The 18,004-nt window shown below is 41.0% G+C and overlaps 1 protein-coding gene across 1 annotated transcript in view; it reads right to left on the bottom strand.

Annotated features, from left to right (window-relative positions):
* LOC113407366 (glutamate-rich protein 3-like) overlaps positions 1–9,822 on the bottom strand; it is a 65,939-nt gene extending 56,117 nt beyond the window's left edge. The window contains exon 1 of the mRNA XM_029912388.1: positions 9,680–9,822. Coding sequence (XP_029768248.1) covers positions 9,680–9,822 — 143 coding nt within the window. The remainder of the gene's footprint in view (positions 1–9,679) is intronic.
* Positions 9,823–18,004: the final 8,182 nt, after the last annotated feature.

Genomic DNA, 18,004 nt, shown 5'->3' with positions numbered 1-18,004 from the left:
ATAGACTAAGAGAGCATCAATGCCTTATTTATTGATTGGCAGAGTCACTGAGAATTACAGTTCCTGCTTTATATTGTACAATTGCAGTTTATTGCCACTTTTCCACTTAAACCATAATGAGAACAAACCGTTCTAGCCACAATGGAGATGCATTCTGAGCTTTAATAAAAAATTTAATAAGCTATGGAATCTTGCATTATTTCCAGCTGGTGATATACACGGACTCTCCCCATTCTTATTTATCTTGCAAACAGAAGAAATCTAAGAGAAGTGTGTTATCTTTATGCATTAAATTATCAGCCACGAACATCTTACTCAACACTCTGCAACACAAAAGAGCCAAATCCTACAGCCCTGACTCCTACAAGTCCCACTGAAGTGATTTGTGAGCAACTTCTTGTGGAGGTAGGGACCTCTCAAGCAAGTAAGATTTTGCAGAATCAGGCCTGAAATGAAATCTTGCCATGCCCCTAAGGAAGCTCTGCAGCCATCATGCCCCAATCGCAATGGGGCTCCTTGGCACAGGAGGCCCTGCCAAACCAGAGGTATGCTTTGGGGGGGCTGCTTTTTTGCAGAGGGGAAAGCTGATGTTAAATCCCAGCAGCAGAGAATTTCAGAGTCCCAGCTGGGAGTGTCTGCCTGAACTGAGCAACTGAGATAATCATGTGCAGCTGAGCCTTATTACCCAACAAAGAGCTGGGCTACTCTCATCCTACTCAGAGAAATGGATTTTGCTGTCTAGGAGCCAGGACAGGGCACTCCAGAGTCAGAACAGCTACCTTGATCATAGTTTGTATATTTACAGATGGTTATATCATTTGGTGTTTATGAACTTAAACTACATGAAGGAAATGTGGCCAATGACTGAGATGGGTTTGCAATTTGTTTCTATTTTTGGAGTGGGGAAGGGATCATTTGTTGAAAAAGAATCTTGTGAAATAACTCTGAACCCCCATAGATGAATTGTTATTTTGCTTTGTTGAGGAGATTCTCTCTCCACCTGTCCCTAGCAAAATGCCCTAAGGCAGTATCTCTGAAAACAGCAGCAGTCCGCTTGAGCGGATCAGGGTCATAAATGATCTGGAAAAGGGGGTAAATAGTGAGATGGCCACATTTGCAGATGATACAAAATTACGCAAGATAGTTAAAAGTCCAAAGCTGACTGTGAAGAGTTACAAAGGGATATCACTACACTAGGCAACAAAATTGCAGATGAAATTCAATATTGGTAAGTGCGAAGTAACGCACACTGGGAAAAAATAATTCCAACAATACACACAAAATGATGGGGTCCAAATTAGCTGTTATCACTCAAGACAAAGATCCTAGAGTCATTGTGAATAGTTCTCCGAAAATATCCACTCAATGTGCAGCAGCAGTCAAAAAAGCTACCAATGTTAAGAATGATTAGGAAAGGGATAGATAATAAGACAGAAAAAATCATAATGCTGCTTTATAAATCTATGGTCCACCCACACGTTGAATACTGTGTGCAGCTCTGATCACCCCATCTCAAGAGATATTAGAATTGGAAAAGGTGCAGAGGAGGGCAACAAAATTGCAAAGGGGGATGGAACAGCTTCCATACAAGGCGAGATTAAAAAGACTGGGGCTGTTCAGATTAGAAAAAAATGACCGGGGGAAGGGGGGGAATATGATAGAAATCTATAAAATCATGAACAATGTTGCTGAGGGGTACACATTTCAGCCCTGCCTGGGGAGTAAAACCCTTGTGATTTGCTTCTTTCCCCATTGTCCTATCTCGTGGGAAGAGCAGCCAATCAGTGCTGTTGCAGGCAGTGCTGTCTCCTGCTCCACCCTGTAGTCAAAGCTGTTCTCACAGGTGGGGAGTTGGAGGAGACAGCAGAAAGAGTCCAGCTTCTTCCTGTAAGCAATGGGTTGGCTCCTCCCACTCTGCTACACTAGGCCTGGGCAGAGAGAGAAGAGACTCTGCTGCACCCCCTCACACCAAGGGAGGGGAGTAAAGAACATCAGAAGTTACGGGAGAAGCAGAGGTGAGGCTAGAGAGAGGGGCATAGAATTGATGTGGGGGCTGGAGGGAGAAGCAGAACAAATGTGATGTTGCTTTTTACTTTTGCAGGAAATGATAGACATCCCCCTCCCACACTTTTTAAAGACCACTTTAAACACTGGCTGGTTTCCTGATCCAAAACCCACTGAAGTCAACAGGCAGATGGTTGATTACTTTGCCCCAATCCTGCAAACACTTAAACACATGCAGAACTTTATTCACATGATAATTCCATGGAGCCAATGGGAAAGCAGTGTGACTACTCACATGAGTAAATGTACATACCCTACTTAAATGTTTGCAAGAACAAGGCAAGGCCTTCAGATCTGATCCACAGCCCACTGATATCCATTGGAGCCTTTCCACTGACTTCAGCTGGCTGAATATTTGAATACTAGCTTTTGACAATTTCATAATGCATCCCTGCTTCATTAAGGAATTGTGGTTTTGATAATGACAGAATACATTAAAGATTTTTCCATCCATATTGTTCTTGTTGAAAATGCCTTCATTTATTTTAAGTATATTTTCCCTAAATTCTAGTCACTGATCTTAATTATCCACAGTGCTGTAATTTTCACTGTTTTCACCAAACAGATGATTACCCAGTCTAATCAGACTACTTCACAAGTATTTTGAGATGTATATTAAGACAGCCATGACTGAGGCATTCATTTGTCTGTAGCCTAAGTACAATAGATACCAGTTGTAATACAAGGATCCCTTGTGCAATAACTCATGCCACACAACCCTCCAAAAACAAGGGGTTTTCAGACATTTTTGCTTATAGCCTATCAACTGTACAAACCACACAGATTCAGAAATACAGGATACAAATGTTTCTAAAGGTTTTTAAATTATCACCAAACTATGTTATAGTTACACCTTTTACAGCAGGTCCAGTGGATAGGTACAGGAATGGGAATTCAGCAATCTGGGTTCTAATCCCAGCTCTGCTATTAATTTGCACTGAGATCTTGAGCAAGTCACCTCAACAAATAGGGCCTGATTTGCAGAGGTTCAGAATACCTGCAGCTCCCATTGATTTCAACAGGAACTGAAATAGGAGCGGTGTGTCCTAGGTGTCTCAAGTTGCACACCCAAAAATTGAGGGCCCAGAATAAGAGATGCTTTTTACAATGTTGGCCTTAACCTCTCTGTGTATCAGTTTCCCTATACATAAAATAGGAATACTTACCCACCTTTGCAAAGAGCTCTGAGATCTATGGATGTGCTCTAGATAGAAATGCCAGGTAAGGACTCAGTTCTACAAAGGCTTATAGAGCTGAGTAACTAAAGTTACTGGGAGTTTTGTCTAAATCTGAATGCAAGATCAGGCCCTAAATTCTTTCAGGTTGTTTGCTTCACTGAATTTTATTCCATTATTCCCATAAAATTAATTAGAAAGCCAAATAACCATAAACAAAGATTAGAGTCTTATTTCAAACATGAGGAACATCAACTGATTTTAACTAGGCTGTTCAACTCTTTAAAATGTATAACAGATACAATTAAAGGGAAAGAGCATATTTAAATTATTTGTAAAATAAAGTTATGATATAGCTTCCTACTATTTGTATTTCTGATGGGGGGGGGGGGGAACTAGTCTAAGATACATTCCACTGTGTAATACAGAAGGGAATTTGAGAATACTAGATTCCTATTATTGGTTTGGGTCTTTTTTTTCTGTTAAGGACTGCAGTTGTTTTTAGTAAGAGGTAGCAATGGTTAAGCAACAATAAGAGATCCAAAGAGAGTCAAAATCTCTGTTCAAAAAAGAATGAAGCTATAGAAGCCCTAGGGTCGATACAGCTTTTTAATACTGAATTACCCCACTCTCCTTATTGAAGTACTCCAGGAGAACGTGCAATAGGTTAGTCCTAGTTCTCCCAACTAGCATTTTTTTTTCTATTTATAATTTTCCATGCAAACATTATCCTGCAACCACCGACTCCTGTGACTGAGGTTCTAATGCCTGATGCCTGTGACAGATGCTGCTTGTGACAATTCTTTATTTAAAAACAAATGACATCTTAAAACATAAAGGGCTTCAGCAAAGAAAAAATCTGAAAGGTATTTTTGTGTGCTTTAAAATAGTTTTCCTTTCATTAAGCATCGGCCCACAACCCTTATTCATTAATTAATCTGCCACTTCGGCTTCTCCAGCCAGTGGGAGCACAGCTGGCCCAACCCCTTGGGTGCATAGCTGGAAACTTCAGTTCTCACTTACCCAGGGTGAGGGTGATTCATTTTTGCAGGATGCCTTTTTGATCGTGCAGGAAATGCAAAGTGAGCTGCAGATTGCTGTGCTAATGGCTGGGTGCTTAGGAGGAGGCAGCTGTCACAGCTCACGCTAGAGAGTTCAGTCAGCTGAGCCTTACACCTACCTACCACAAATACCCCAGCCCAGTCAATACCCCTCTGGCCTCATCTTGCCGAGCCTTCTCTCTGCCCCTAGCTGCCTGTACCAAGACATCCCCTCCGGTTGCTAGGGGAGGACCACGTGGTGATGCTTTGGAGGAGGCGGGCAGAAAGGCGAGCTTAGCCCAATGGCTCTCCTCTCTCCCAGGGCCCCGAGGGGTGGGGGATCTGGGCTGCCACTCACGCTATGTTGTAGGCAGGTTCCCCAGGCTCCCGTAACCGGACACAGGCACGCACAAACCCAGGGCTCGCTCCTCTTTGAGCTGCCTCCAGGAACCATTGGGGGAGCGTTTAGATATTGCGGGTGGCAAAAATGGCTCCAGCGCTCTGGATTTCATAGCACGGTGCCCGGCAGAGTTTAACCATTGTGTGGGGGGTAATAAATGCAGAGGAGTAACATGGGCTCTGTCTGCAGATACAGACTAACACGGCTGCTCCTCTGAAATCTGTCCTAAGTGTGACTCCTTGATCATTTTGACCTTCACAGGGCGGCACCTTCTCTTGATCCAAGCAGTCAGCTGGGCTATTAGTACTGGTTTGTATTGCCCCCAGGTGGCATAAAGCTTTGCAGTCATATACAATGATGCAGTCCTGGCCCTCAGGCGTTTTCACGTCATTGGTATCATTGGGAATTCTCTATATCCTACAAAAAGAACAGGAGTACCTGTGGCACCTTAGAGACTAACAAATTTATTTCAGCATAAGCTTTCGTGGGCTGCAGCTCCTACAGATCACTCAAGTCATAATGCTCAGCAAGGGTCAGACCATCGGGAAGGGCAGAGAGACAGACAACATGCGGGCAGGGGACTGGACTCGATGACCTCTCGAGGTCCCTTCCAGTCCTAGAATCTATGAATCTATGAATCTATGAATAACAGTAAATGAGGATGGGGAGGCAGCTCTCAGGTTTTAAGGAAAGCGGTTGGAGTTGCCTGGTTCTGTACAATTCTAGTTAATTAGGATTTTTCTTTAATCAAAATGATCAGGCACCCCAGAGCAAACAGAGCTAGCTGACAGGAGGTACTGGGACCTATTCTTTGTGGGCTACACCTTCTATGATTTCCCGTGATAGGCAACACATTCTGATCTATATACATTAGGTGCAGCTCTCTGCCTCCCACTGAACTGGTAGCAGAGGCTCTTAAGTAGGCGGACAAGAGCCTAGATGTCATTTGGCAGGCACTATACTCAAATCCTGTATTAAATTGTCTTGCCTACCTGCATTGATAAAGTCAATGGAAATCCTGCTTCAGACCAGATATGTTAGAGAATTTGAGGTGCTGATGCAGCAATACTCTTCCACATTTGCTTACCTTTAAGCACATGGAACTACTCACATGCTTAAAATTGTGTGTAAGAGCCTTGATAGATCAGAGAATTAATCCATACAAATATTGGGTCACACTAGGTCTCTGTGCTGTCTCTACCAATACCCTCCTACGCATAGCCTAGAAGTCTCTGATTCTCTGGACTAGCAAGAGAATTAGAATGCACTGGAGCAAAGGAGAGAGCAGGTCTGCTAGCCCCCCACCCCAATCCCATACTAAATCCACACAACCTTGCAACATAGAATCACAGGTCTGGAATGGACCTCGAGAGGCCATCTAGTCCAGTCCCCTGCACTCATGGCAGGACTAAGGGTATGTCTACACTACCCGGTGGGCAGCGATCAATTCAGTGAGGATCAATTTATAGTGTCTAGTCTAGATGCAATAAATCGACCCCCGAGCCCTCTCCCGTCGACTCCTATACTCCAGCACCACGAGAGGCGCAAGCAGAGTCGACAGGGGAGTGGCAGCAGTCAACTCACCGTGGTGAAGACACCATGGTAAGTCAATCTAAGTACGTCAACTTCAGCTACCTTATTCACGTAGCTGAAGTTGCATAACTTAGATCGATTTCCCACCCCCCCCTCCAGTGTAGACCAGGGCTAAGTATTAGACCATCCCTGAGAGGTGTTTGTCTAACCTGCTCTTGAAGCTCCATCATTGGAGATTTTTCACAACCTCCCTAGCAATTTATTCCAGTGCTTAGCTATCTGGACAGTTAGGAAGTTTTTCTTAATGTCCAACCAAAATTGCCCTTGCTGTAATTTAAGCCCATTGCATCTTGTCCTATCCTCAGAGATTGAGAACAATTTTTCTCCTTCATCCTTGTAACAACCTTTTATGTACTTGAAAACTGTTATCCTGTCCCCCCTCAGTCTTCTCCACACTAAACAAACCCAATTTTTTCAATGTTCCTTCCAAAGTCATGCTTTCTAGACCTTTAATCGTTTTTTTTGTTCTTCTCTGGACTTTCTCCACATCTTTCCTGAAATGTGGCACCCAGAATTGGATACAATACTTCAGTTGAGGCCTAATCAGCACTGAGTAGAGCAGAAGAATTACTTCTTGTGTCTTGCTTACAACACTCCTGCTAATACATCCCAGAATGATGTTTGCTTTTTTTGTAACAGTGTTGAGTCGTATTTAGCTTGTGATTCACTAGAACCCCCAGATCCCTTTCAGCAGTACTCCTTCCTACGCAGTCATTTCCCATTTTGAATGTGTGCAGCTGATTGTCCCTTCCTAAGTGGAGTAATTTGCATTTGTCCTTATTGAATTTCATCTTATTTACTTCAGACCATTTATCCAGTTTGTCCAGATCATTTTGAATTTTGATCCGATCCTCCAAAGCACTTGCAACCTCTCCCAGCTTGGTATCATCCACAAACTTCATAGGTATACTCTCTATGCCATTATCTAAATCATTGATGAGGATATTGAACAGAACCAGAACTGATTGCTGTGGCACCCTACTCAATATGCCCTTCCAGCTTGACTATGAACCACTGATAACTACTCTCTGGAAACGGTTTTCCAACCAGTTATGCACCCACCTTATAGAAGCTCCATCTAGATTGTATTTCCCTAGATTGTTTATGAGGTCATGTGAGACCGTATCAAAAGCCTTACTAAAGTCAAGATATACCACGTCTACCACTTCCCCCCTACCTATAAGGTTTGTTACCCTGTCAAAGAAAGCTATCAGGTTGGTTTGACATGATTTATTCTTAACAAATCCATGCTGTTTCTTGTTACCTTATTATCTTCTAGGTGTTTGCAAATTGATTGCATAATTATTTGCTCCATTATCTTTTGGCATAATGAATTTAAGATGATTGGTCTGTATTTCCCAGGGTTGTCCTTATTTCCTTTTATAGATTAGCACTTCATTTGTCCTTTTCCAGTCCTCTGGAATCTCTCCCATCTTCCATGATTTTTTGAAGATAATCGCTAATGGCTCAGGTATCTCTCTAGTCAGCTTCTTGAGTATTCTAGGTATTTCATGAGGCCCTTGTGACTTGAAAACATCTAACTTGTCTAAGTAATTTTTAACTTGTTCTTTCCCTATTTTAGCCTCTCATTCGCCTTCATTTTCACCAGCATTCACTGTGTTAGACAGCCAATTGCTACTAACCCTTTCGGTGAAAAATGAAACAGTCATTTAGCACTTCTGCCATTTCCACATTTTCTGTTAGTTTCCTCCCCTCCCCCCCCCCCCCATTGAATAATGGGCCTACCTTATCCTTGGTCTTCCTCTTGCTTCTAATGTATTTGTAGGGGGGGTTTTAACCCTTTATGTCTCTAGCCAGTTTAATCTCATTTTGTGGCTTGGCTTTTCTAACATCCACCAGCCTACTCCCAAGTTCCTAAACGTCAACTATGTTTGCACTGAAGCCGCTGCTGCATGCTTTCTCCTCATCGTTTAGTGTATGTTTGCACTCTTTTAAGGGCCTCATCCAAATCCCTTTGAAACCAATGGGAATATTTGGTAAAAACTAAATTAAGCTAAAATGAATTTTATTCACTGTTAAAATGATTAAGAAGTATCCACAGAAGACAGTTGCACAAATTTAACTAATTTGAAACAGATTTTGTTAAATTGGTACAATTTCTGTATGCCCACAGGCTCCACAGTTGGGGAGGGAAAAGGATGAAGACTATCAGATCAAAAGTAAAGTACAACCATGTTTATTTCACCACCATTACCCCCACAACTGACCCTCACCCTTCCTTCATCCTGAGTGCTTAACTTAGGGCTGTCCTGTGGATGTGGAATCTTGGCCCCGTGCAATCGTGGCTGCAACGAGAAACCATAGTCCAAGCAACAGCTTCACTTTTATAACATGATCATTAGATTTCACTTCTGAGAGCATCATCGGGGAAGCAGCTTTTGGCAGAGCTACTCTGGCAGTTAGGCTGGCATACTGCAATTTTTGCATGAAAAAAACTGGATCAGAAGAAATATGCCTGACCCACCTTAGTGATCTGCACCTAAAAATATATGGAGATATACCCATCTCATAGAGCTGGAAGGGACCCTGAAAGGTCATTTAGTCCAGCCCCCTGCCTTCACTAGCAGGACCAAGATCTCTAAGTGGCCCCCTCAAGGATGGATCTCACAACCCTGGGTTTAGCAGGCCAATGCTCAAACCACTGAGCTATCCCTCCCCCCTAGAGTAATACATCAAGCTATTTACCAAAGAAAAGCCACAATGTAGCTCTGCTGGTGGAGGTAGGGAACCAGGTGGTGAAAAGCCTGAAAACACAAGCCCAGGGGAAGAGAAGAAATAAGTCAGACCATATTTGATCTTTTTTTCATTAATTTTTCAGTCACATCAAAAGTCAGGAAAAAATAAATTGGAAACTGCTTTGTATGTTATATATTCATTTATTTTATATGACATGAGGATGAGGTGCCAAGGAACTTTTTAAAGCAGAAGACAGCAAGGGATCAAAAAATAAAAGTGAATAGACTGTACTAAAGAGAAGGTTGTAGCTACCTACCTGGAGCTGGACAGAGTTCAGTTTAGTATCAGCAACAGTGCATGTGTTTAATGACTTCAGAGAATTCTCACTGGAGTACATCTGTGCTTAGTATTGGTGGCTCACTACTTCAGTGATGGGTACATCAGAGCTCAGACAGAGATGTGTTTGTATTTGTTTGATGTTCACACCAATAGGATGTTGTGATGTGGAGCTTTATGTCAAGAGAGATTATTACTGCTGACCCATATGAACTCATGATTTTCTAACACATGCCTTCTCTTAACCATTACTCGTCTATTATTTGACTTATGGACAAAGGCCTGAAGTCAGGATTGCCCAAACTGCCAGGAGCCTGAAGCAAACACCTAATTTGTCAACATGTTTAGGTATTTTATCAGAAGTAAATGTATACCTTCCCCTGACTAATTCCTCATGCCATTCCAGTTGTCTATCAAGAACCATACAAGGAATTTCTTCGTTGTCCATGTCAACCAGTAACAAAAACCTGGACTCTTCAACTTTGTCCTCTTCAACCTGAAGGGAGCTGGCAACCATGATTCACAAAAGCAACAGAGGGTCCCGTGGCACCTTTGAGACTAACAGAAGTATTGGGAGCATAAGCTTTCGTGGGTAAGAACCTCACTTCTTCACTTGTATCTGAAGAAGTGAGGTTCTTACCCACGAAAGCTTATGCTCCCAATACTTCCGTTCGTCTCAAAGGTGCCAAAGGACCCTCTGTTGCTTTTTACAGATTCAGACTATCACGGCTACCCCTCTGATACACGATTCACAAGTTTTTCAGTGAATGCCTCAGGATTCAGCTTCACATTGCAGGACTGATTTAGCTCTCGCATTGGTGTAAATCAGGAGCAACTCCTGAAGCCAGTGGAGTTACACATGTGTAAGACTGGTGTACCTGAGATTGAATTAAGCCCTTTCTATTCATTCTCAGATACTTTAGCCTTGAAAAGAAACAAAAGACATCCCAGTTCTTTAGAGAAAGCGGGTTTGTAACAGTTCTATAGAAGTTACTTTCAACAACAAGGAAAGGGTAAATTCTGCTCTGGAATAAGCAATTCATCTGCTTTTAAACAGAGATTTCACACAGGTTCCTGACAATACACAGTAAACAAAATGGAGTAAGTGAGCATGTGTAGGGGCGGGGACCTGGAGCAACTGAAGACCGTTGAAGCAACAAAATACCCTAACCTTTTTTAAAGTAATAATTAAGTAATAATTTTCTACAAATGTTTTAGCTACTCACAAGGCAACAGAATAAGAGAGAAGTAACAGACATCCTAAAATATGGAAACCATTGGATTGGGGATAAAATCTAAAGTAAGCCTTATCTCAAAACATTGTTTCTCTTATAGTAGTGTCTGGCAGTAGTGGTGTTGCATAAAAATACATCACAAGGTCTGGAACCTTGAAGATCTGTTGAGAACCTAAAACAAAGCCCAAAAACCTGGCTGACATTGCTCTTACAGTCTTTTACATGACCTCTGAGCAGCAGTCAAGCCAATAACAAACCCACTTTGAGATGGTTATCTTAGATATATGCTCACCTGCTGTGTTTGTGAGGGAAAAAAATGAAAAGGTGACTTTCGCTATCTAAAGGGTTCCAAAGAGTTAAAGTGCAAAATAGGTTTTGTGTACACATTATAAAAAGCCATCTAAAGAAAGTAAAAGAAAGGTTGTAAGAAGGGGATAAAAATAAAGTGAAAGGCTAGCTTTTCTCAGGGGAGTCTTGTACACTGCAACCAAGCGCATGAGAAGCATACACCATGCAGCCACGGCCAGATCCCGCGACATGCTGAATGGGAGTTGAAGGCCCATAGGGTACAGCTAACACAGCATTTTGGAGTGAACAGACTTGGGCTAACAGGGCTCACACTAGCACTCTAAAAATAGCTGTATAGACAGCACTTTGAAGTTGCACTCAGGCTCTGAAGCCTACAGCGTGGGGGAGGTGGACTTCAGAGCCGGCGCTCCAGCCCGAGCCACAACTTCAAAGCACTGTCTGTCTGTCTAGCTATTTTTAGAGCACTGTCGCAAACCCCACTAGCCCACTTCTGTCAGCCTGGGTTGGAGGCTTGCTGTGCAGACATACCCTCAGTTACTTGCAGGATTAGGCCCCATACGAGCAGGTTTTTAAAACCCCAGTGGTTTCCCAAACGTGTCCACAGCTTGTGTCTGTTCAGTAATCTGCGGGGAAAACTTTACATGCTCAAACCACACCTTGGAGTAAAAGTGAAAATGTCCAGTAACTGAACCAACTTCGTAGGAGGAAAATTCTTTTGGGTTTGTTCTTCCCATCTGGCATGTATTAAAACTCTGTAGTCTTGGGAAGAAACCAAGGTCAGGAGCATATGGTTTGTTTCTTCCATCTCACTAAACCTACCATGCATCTCTCCTCCCCTCCCCCCAATGTAAACTGCTTGCTGGAGCTGGCACCCTTTCTACTGGCAATTCCGCACTCTAGAAATACAAGATCTTATTGACTCAGACACCTTGATTTGGGCTCTAGTAAAACACAGCAACGGAGACCACACCCTAGAGAAATAAGCCAAGATTTGGAAAGTACAGCTAACAGCTATCTATCTGTTACTACAAAGAAAGGCTATTTTACCATCAGAAGAAAGAAATCAAGAAGAATATAGTCTTGCACAAATTGCTACAGAGGGAAGTGTTTTAATAGCCAGGAAGTGACGTGCAAAGTCAGCACTGCTTCCTGGCATAGTAAGAGCAACAAGTATTACCTTCCAGCACAGCTCCCTCTTTTCGCTTCAGTAACACTTGGCCTCACCTGAGCAAACTACCCCAACCACAAACTGTGCTGAAAGGACTATTCTGCCTCATTCAGAGGGCTCTTTAGTAAGGTGCTGTGAGCTGGATCCCCAGATCTCATTCTATCCCCTTTGCTCTGCTCTACAAAAAGGACAGAAAGCTGCGCTAAAGGAACAGCTGGGGACTCCCCAACATAAAGGACTCTCTGGGTGGTGCTGCCAGCATAACCCAGATACATCTGAGAATCTGACTCAAGGAGTCTCATTTTCTGCTTCAGAATAAACCAAGAAAACTTTAAGGCTTGAGGGTGATATAACAGTGTCCAAAAGCAGTTGTACTTGCAGTTATCAGTCCTTAAAGCATTGATCATAATTGTTCTGGAACAGCACATATACAATGTCTTTATGGTGTAATGCTCAATTTCTTTTTAGGTATAGGATTTGATAGTCACCATAATATCCAAGACCCACATAGACATTAATAGATTTATCTTCACAATAACCTGGTGACCTAGGGAATTAGATTTATTCTCCTCAGTTTACAGCTGAAGTAGTGAAGCAGCTTGCCCAAGGACAAGCAGGAGTGTGTGACAGAGCCAGGATTAGAACCCAGATCTCCTGAGCCTCAGTCCCATCCTATGAGAACATTCTTCCTTTCTGTTGCAGGCTGGCTCTCTCCCTCCTTTATTTTCAGTTCTATGTTGAGCTCTTTTTTGTTCATCATACTCAATTTGCTTTTAACATTAAAACTTTCCCTCTTATTTGTGTGGTTCATTAAGCAATGGGCAAAATAATTAAAGGTTATGTTTCTTCAAACTCTGTCTAATTTATTGTTATTATTCCCTTTCAAACAATGGCAAGTGTGAAGCATGAACTATATCAAAAGTGGTAGAACTAGTATGACACCTGCTGGTGAGAAACCCTGAAATAAACTGTTAGCAGCCACAACCGATGGACAGGAATGTTACCTCAGTACATTGATCTTATAAGACTCAAAGTTAGCTCAATACAGTGGAGTCACGAAGCAAATGAGATAGCAAGAGCAATTAATGCACCTTTTGTCCATGTAATCCATCTTGTCTGATTAGGATGGCATTGGTGAGGGTAGAATGGGGGGGGGGGAAACTAGTATAGAGAATATTTAAAAATAGGAAACAAAACTATAGTAAGGGGTCAGAAAAGATCAAAGCTAATACAACACTTTCAGAATCAAGGCAAAATCAAAGAGTCTTATGATAGCTAGAAGGGCCTGATTATAACAGACAAACCGGGTCTAATGGGAACCAGGAACTCCTGTGCTCTAATCTCTTACTGGATTCCCTCATCCAAACAAGGACTAAATGTTACCAATTGAAGTGCATTCACGCAATGGCACCATTTCCTAAGCGCCATTTTCAGTGCTCTGTCCAATCCAAAGGAAACAGTTTCCCTACCAAAGCTGCAGAAAGAGCTCTGATAATTAGGATCCCAATAAGCAGATCTTCCATACTAAACCCCTTTGTTCTCACAGCTTATAATCATTGTGCACCTCACTTATTACAGCTGGGTATTTTCATTCATCTCACTGTGCTACTGCTTCCTTGTCCTCTTGCCAGAGGCAAGTTTGCAAATTAACAGAAGCTGTCAAAAATAAGTGTCACTGATATATGGGGGACCTATAGGTTGAAAGACTCATTTGTGCTCTTGCTATCTATGTACACCGCTACCATTTTTCTCACTTATGCTTGATGTTTCATTTATTACATGCTCCATCCTGCCAATGATAATAGACAATGCCTCTTTCAAGAGTAAAATGTGAATTGAATACGTTCAAAGTTGTACAGTGTAATAAAAATCCAATATGACTGAATGTAACAAACTGATGCAGTCAAGAACATCAGAGAACAAATAGGAATTGGAACAGTTACAATGAACTCTTTTAAAGGAGTAGCGGTAGCAGGTGGGAAGAGTCATATACATCCTGAACATAAATCTGATCCTAAAATGTAAGAGAAACTCAGTTTGATTTGGAATCTCATTAATGTTTGAGAATCATTTGACTGGTATAGATTTTCACCAAAGAATAACCACCATACTAAGCAGCTGTCAACTGCAATGAGAAGATAACGTTTAATAGTCTGTAATATGCCTTTCACAAATGAATCTAGTCATGTTACTGACTCCAAGAATGCGCAAACATGTAGACACACCCACTTACAATATATCAGCCAGTGTCCTCAAAACCATATTCATTTATATTTTAAAATGTTTTATAATTTATATTTTCTAGTTTTTCATAAAAGCCAGAAAATCCCATTTCTAATCCCAGTTCTGACGATGTCTGTTTACTCATATTTACCTGCTTCATAGTGATAGTGAGAGGGTTAACTCCTTTTTGTACCATACTTCAATATTTAGTCTTGAGAGAGACACTTGCGAGTGCTTATTTACAAATAAATTTGTGAGAATTCTTGAAGTGGCTAACACATTACAAGTCTCCTAAAATTATTTGGGGAAGGACGATTAGAAACAAGATTGATTGCCTTTCCCCCTTCCTGCTGTACTTGAAAGCTGTTTAGTTGAATGGTAATTGTTTGGTGCAAAAGCAAGCTGGAGTGTTGATATATGGATTTTATAAGACCCATGTCTAGCTACCACATAATATACCCAGAGGACCATATTTTGAAAAGACACTTGTAAATTTGCATTCAGAATGGCTTGCATAGACAACCCACATTTAGCTATTCTGTTTGCACACATAAATCCAGGTTGCACATGCAAACAACTCTGCATGTGAATCTTGCTGGCACAGATTTAAAGGCTGGGGTGAATCCTCTTTGAAAATTTGGCCCCAAATGCTAACTTTTTAATAGGCCTCAACTCAGCCTCTATTTTGCACCCACAATTATTTGCAAGTGAAAATGGGAGCGTTCTTAATCTTATCTGATCTGTAGGTCTAATCAGATAGATATTAAAATACCATCTCTGGCACCTGCTGTCATTTGTGATCCTGAAGTATGAACAGAAAAACAGAGGCCATTTAAAAAAAAGTAGCCCTAAATGTTCAAAGGCCTTAACACTGTGTAAGGAAATTGAATTTCCTGCTATAAGGCCAAAGACTCAAAATTGTGTGCAACCAGAGTGTCACCTCCAGCCTTCACCGCTGTCACATGTATCAACTGCTGCTCTTATTTGCAGCATGTTAATCAGACCAGAAGTATTTCCTTACCCAGGGGTTTTTAAGATGTGGAATTACGGACTCCAACTGCAAAACTACATTCTGACTAAATGAATGGGAACAATAATCAGCAACTTTTAGCACTAGCCAATTACTCATCCACATCACTTATGTGGCTATAAATATGTAAGTGGTAATTTTTCGTACACCTTCCAATTCAGACTGAGTAGAGCAGAAGCTCCCCATTGCAGTGGAAAGCAAAGCGGAATGAGCTGCCTTCTGTTCCTTTGGGCATCTGCACAGCATTCTAGAACAACACATAGGGTGCAAAATGGGGGAAGTGACGTACAACCCCTTTGAGGAATGTGAACTGGAACCTCCAGCTATTCTCCTCTCAAGCATTTCCAAAAGGAAGCATTGAAATATTAGTCTGAAATCATTAACTCTAAGAAGACCCTTTATCCTTTTCCCAGGCATTAGAACTATTGCACAATGGATGCAGTTAACTCAACTAATTGCTTTAACGACCCAATAGTGCCCAACATATTGAATAGTGCATGTTGTAAAAGAAATTGCTTAAAATGCATTAAATCTACCATAGTTGTAAGAGATTTAAGTCCTTTATACTTATGTTGTTTAAGAGCAGGACATGAACACCTCACAAACTTAATCCAAATAAAATCTAAACTTATTAACCTATAACATGACTTTTCCCAAGGTTAATAATTATATTAAATGATTATGCAAATTGAATATAGATAAATTATCTATGATAAGGTGAAACTTACGCTTGCACATAAAAATACAAGCTATAATCAAAACAGAAAGTCACTTCAATGTGAAATATCTTAATCACACAACACAAGTGGCATAAAAGGGATACAAAAATAAAATTAGCTGATTAAAATCTAGTTTAGGGGATATTGCCAGACAAGACATGATTGCGTATGAACCACATTTCCCATTTATCACATGTCCTGAAACAAGTCCAGTTTCTCATGAAAGTTTTAGCATAAGAGAAGTTCTGTGCTAGTATCAATAAGTTATTGCTCATTTTCTTTCTACAAATTGAAAATACTCACAAACTAGTGTAATCCAGAGAAAACAGCAGGGCTGGGAATGAAGAGGTCTCGAGTTCTAATCCCAGACCTGCTGCTGACTCGCTGCACAGCCTTGGACAAGTCACTTCACCTTCCTGCATCAGTTTCCCCCGTGTAAAATGGGGATAATACATATTTGCATTTACAGGGGTGTTGTGAGGACTACTCAGTTAATGTATGAATCATGCTTTGAACCTGTAAAGCACTGTAACTATAAGTATTATTACAGAAATAAATCAGGCAGCAAAACTTTTGGAAGCTGCCAAAGAGACTTTTGCAAGCCAGCAGTCTATTCCATCACTGCTACAAACATGATAAGGACTTTGCAATCATTTTTATGTATATTATCTATTAACCATTTATAACTATTCTTTTCTTAATAAATCTTCAGTTAGTTTACTAAGGATTGCCTGACAGTGTGATATTTGGGTAAGATCTGAGATACATATTGACATGGCAGGTAAGCATCTGATCCTTTGAGATGAGTAGACCCTCACATATGGTGAATTCGGTTTTCAGTAACCTCTCACTACATTAGACCTGTTTGTCTGGATAGGAGCCCAGGACCAGAATGCATAAAAGGGACTGTGTTAGGCTTCTTGTTAACCAGTGTGGTTACAGAAGCTCTTTTGCTACCGGTTTGGTGAATCTAATTATAGAATAAACCACCAGTTTGTGGGGATTTTCTGCCCTGTTTCTTGCAGTTTGCCCTGAGGTGGCACTCTCAGTGTAGTCCATCCCAATGACCAAGCTGTTTCAAATTTCGTTTGAGTAGAGGATAGGGCAGAGGAGTCTGATGATTGACATTTGTTATCATTCATATCACTCTTCTTGATTACACAAGGGCCAAGTGCTCAAATGACTTGTGTGCTTACATATCCTGTATTCTTCTGAACCACTGCTACCGCTGCAGCTTAACAAATAAAACTTGATTCCAATTACTTATAGCAAGACTGCAAAAACATCTGGTGAGCATAGATTTTTTTTTTTTTTTAAACAGGTGTCCTCAGCAGTTCAATGAGAGATATTAAAAAGTCAAACAGCTCAATACTAATAATGCCTGACTTTCTGAAATGAGGGCAACTGTTCCTTCATGACACATAGGTAAGACAGCTAAATAATTCCATGCCCAGGAGACTTAATGAGTCAGTGGGTTATTTTTCCCCAACTGCATACCCTGAGATAACTGTGGTGCATTAATTTAAGCACTACAGATCAAGATGTTGAAAAGGAACATGAATTATAGGTTTATAAAACATATGGTATTTTAGTGAGCTGTGAGGACAAGCCAACAAAACAATTTAATGAGTACTCCCAAAAGCAGGAGAGATTTACAAGTTTTAGAAGATTCAGTTTCACTGGTTTTTCTATATTACTTTAGAATAAGATAAATGTCAGTAGGAATAAGTAGCTATTCAAAGAAAGCAAAGAGTAGAAAACAGAAGTGTAATGGAACCACTATCCTTTAAGGCTTTCAGAGAAAATTGTGCATCTGTTTGAAGGATATAGGGGGATTTTAAGTCAAGATGGGCTGAACCAGACAAATTCAGGCTATATATTTAACATAACAGATGAATTTTTTACAGTGGAATTGCTACAAATTCCTTTCTATTGGAGAACTTTCAATACTCACCCCTGTACAGACTAGCAGACTGCAATTATGAGAACTCTTCCTTAACCTGGGTAGAAATGTT

Source organism: Terrapene carolina, unplaced genomic scaffold (genome assembly GCF_002925995.2).
Source record: "Terrapene carolina triunguis isolate 2854851 unplaced genomic scaffold, T_m_triunguis-2.0 Scaffold211, whole genome shotgun sequence".
NCBI lineage: Eukaryota > Metazoa > Chordata > Testudines > Emydidae > Terrapene > Terrapene triunguis.
Note: the sequence above shows the minus strand (reverse complement) of the source record. Positions and strands in the feature narration are given on the sequence as shown.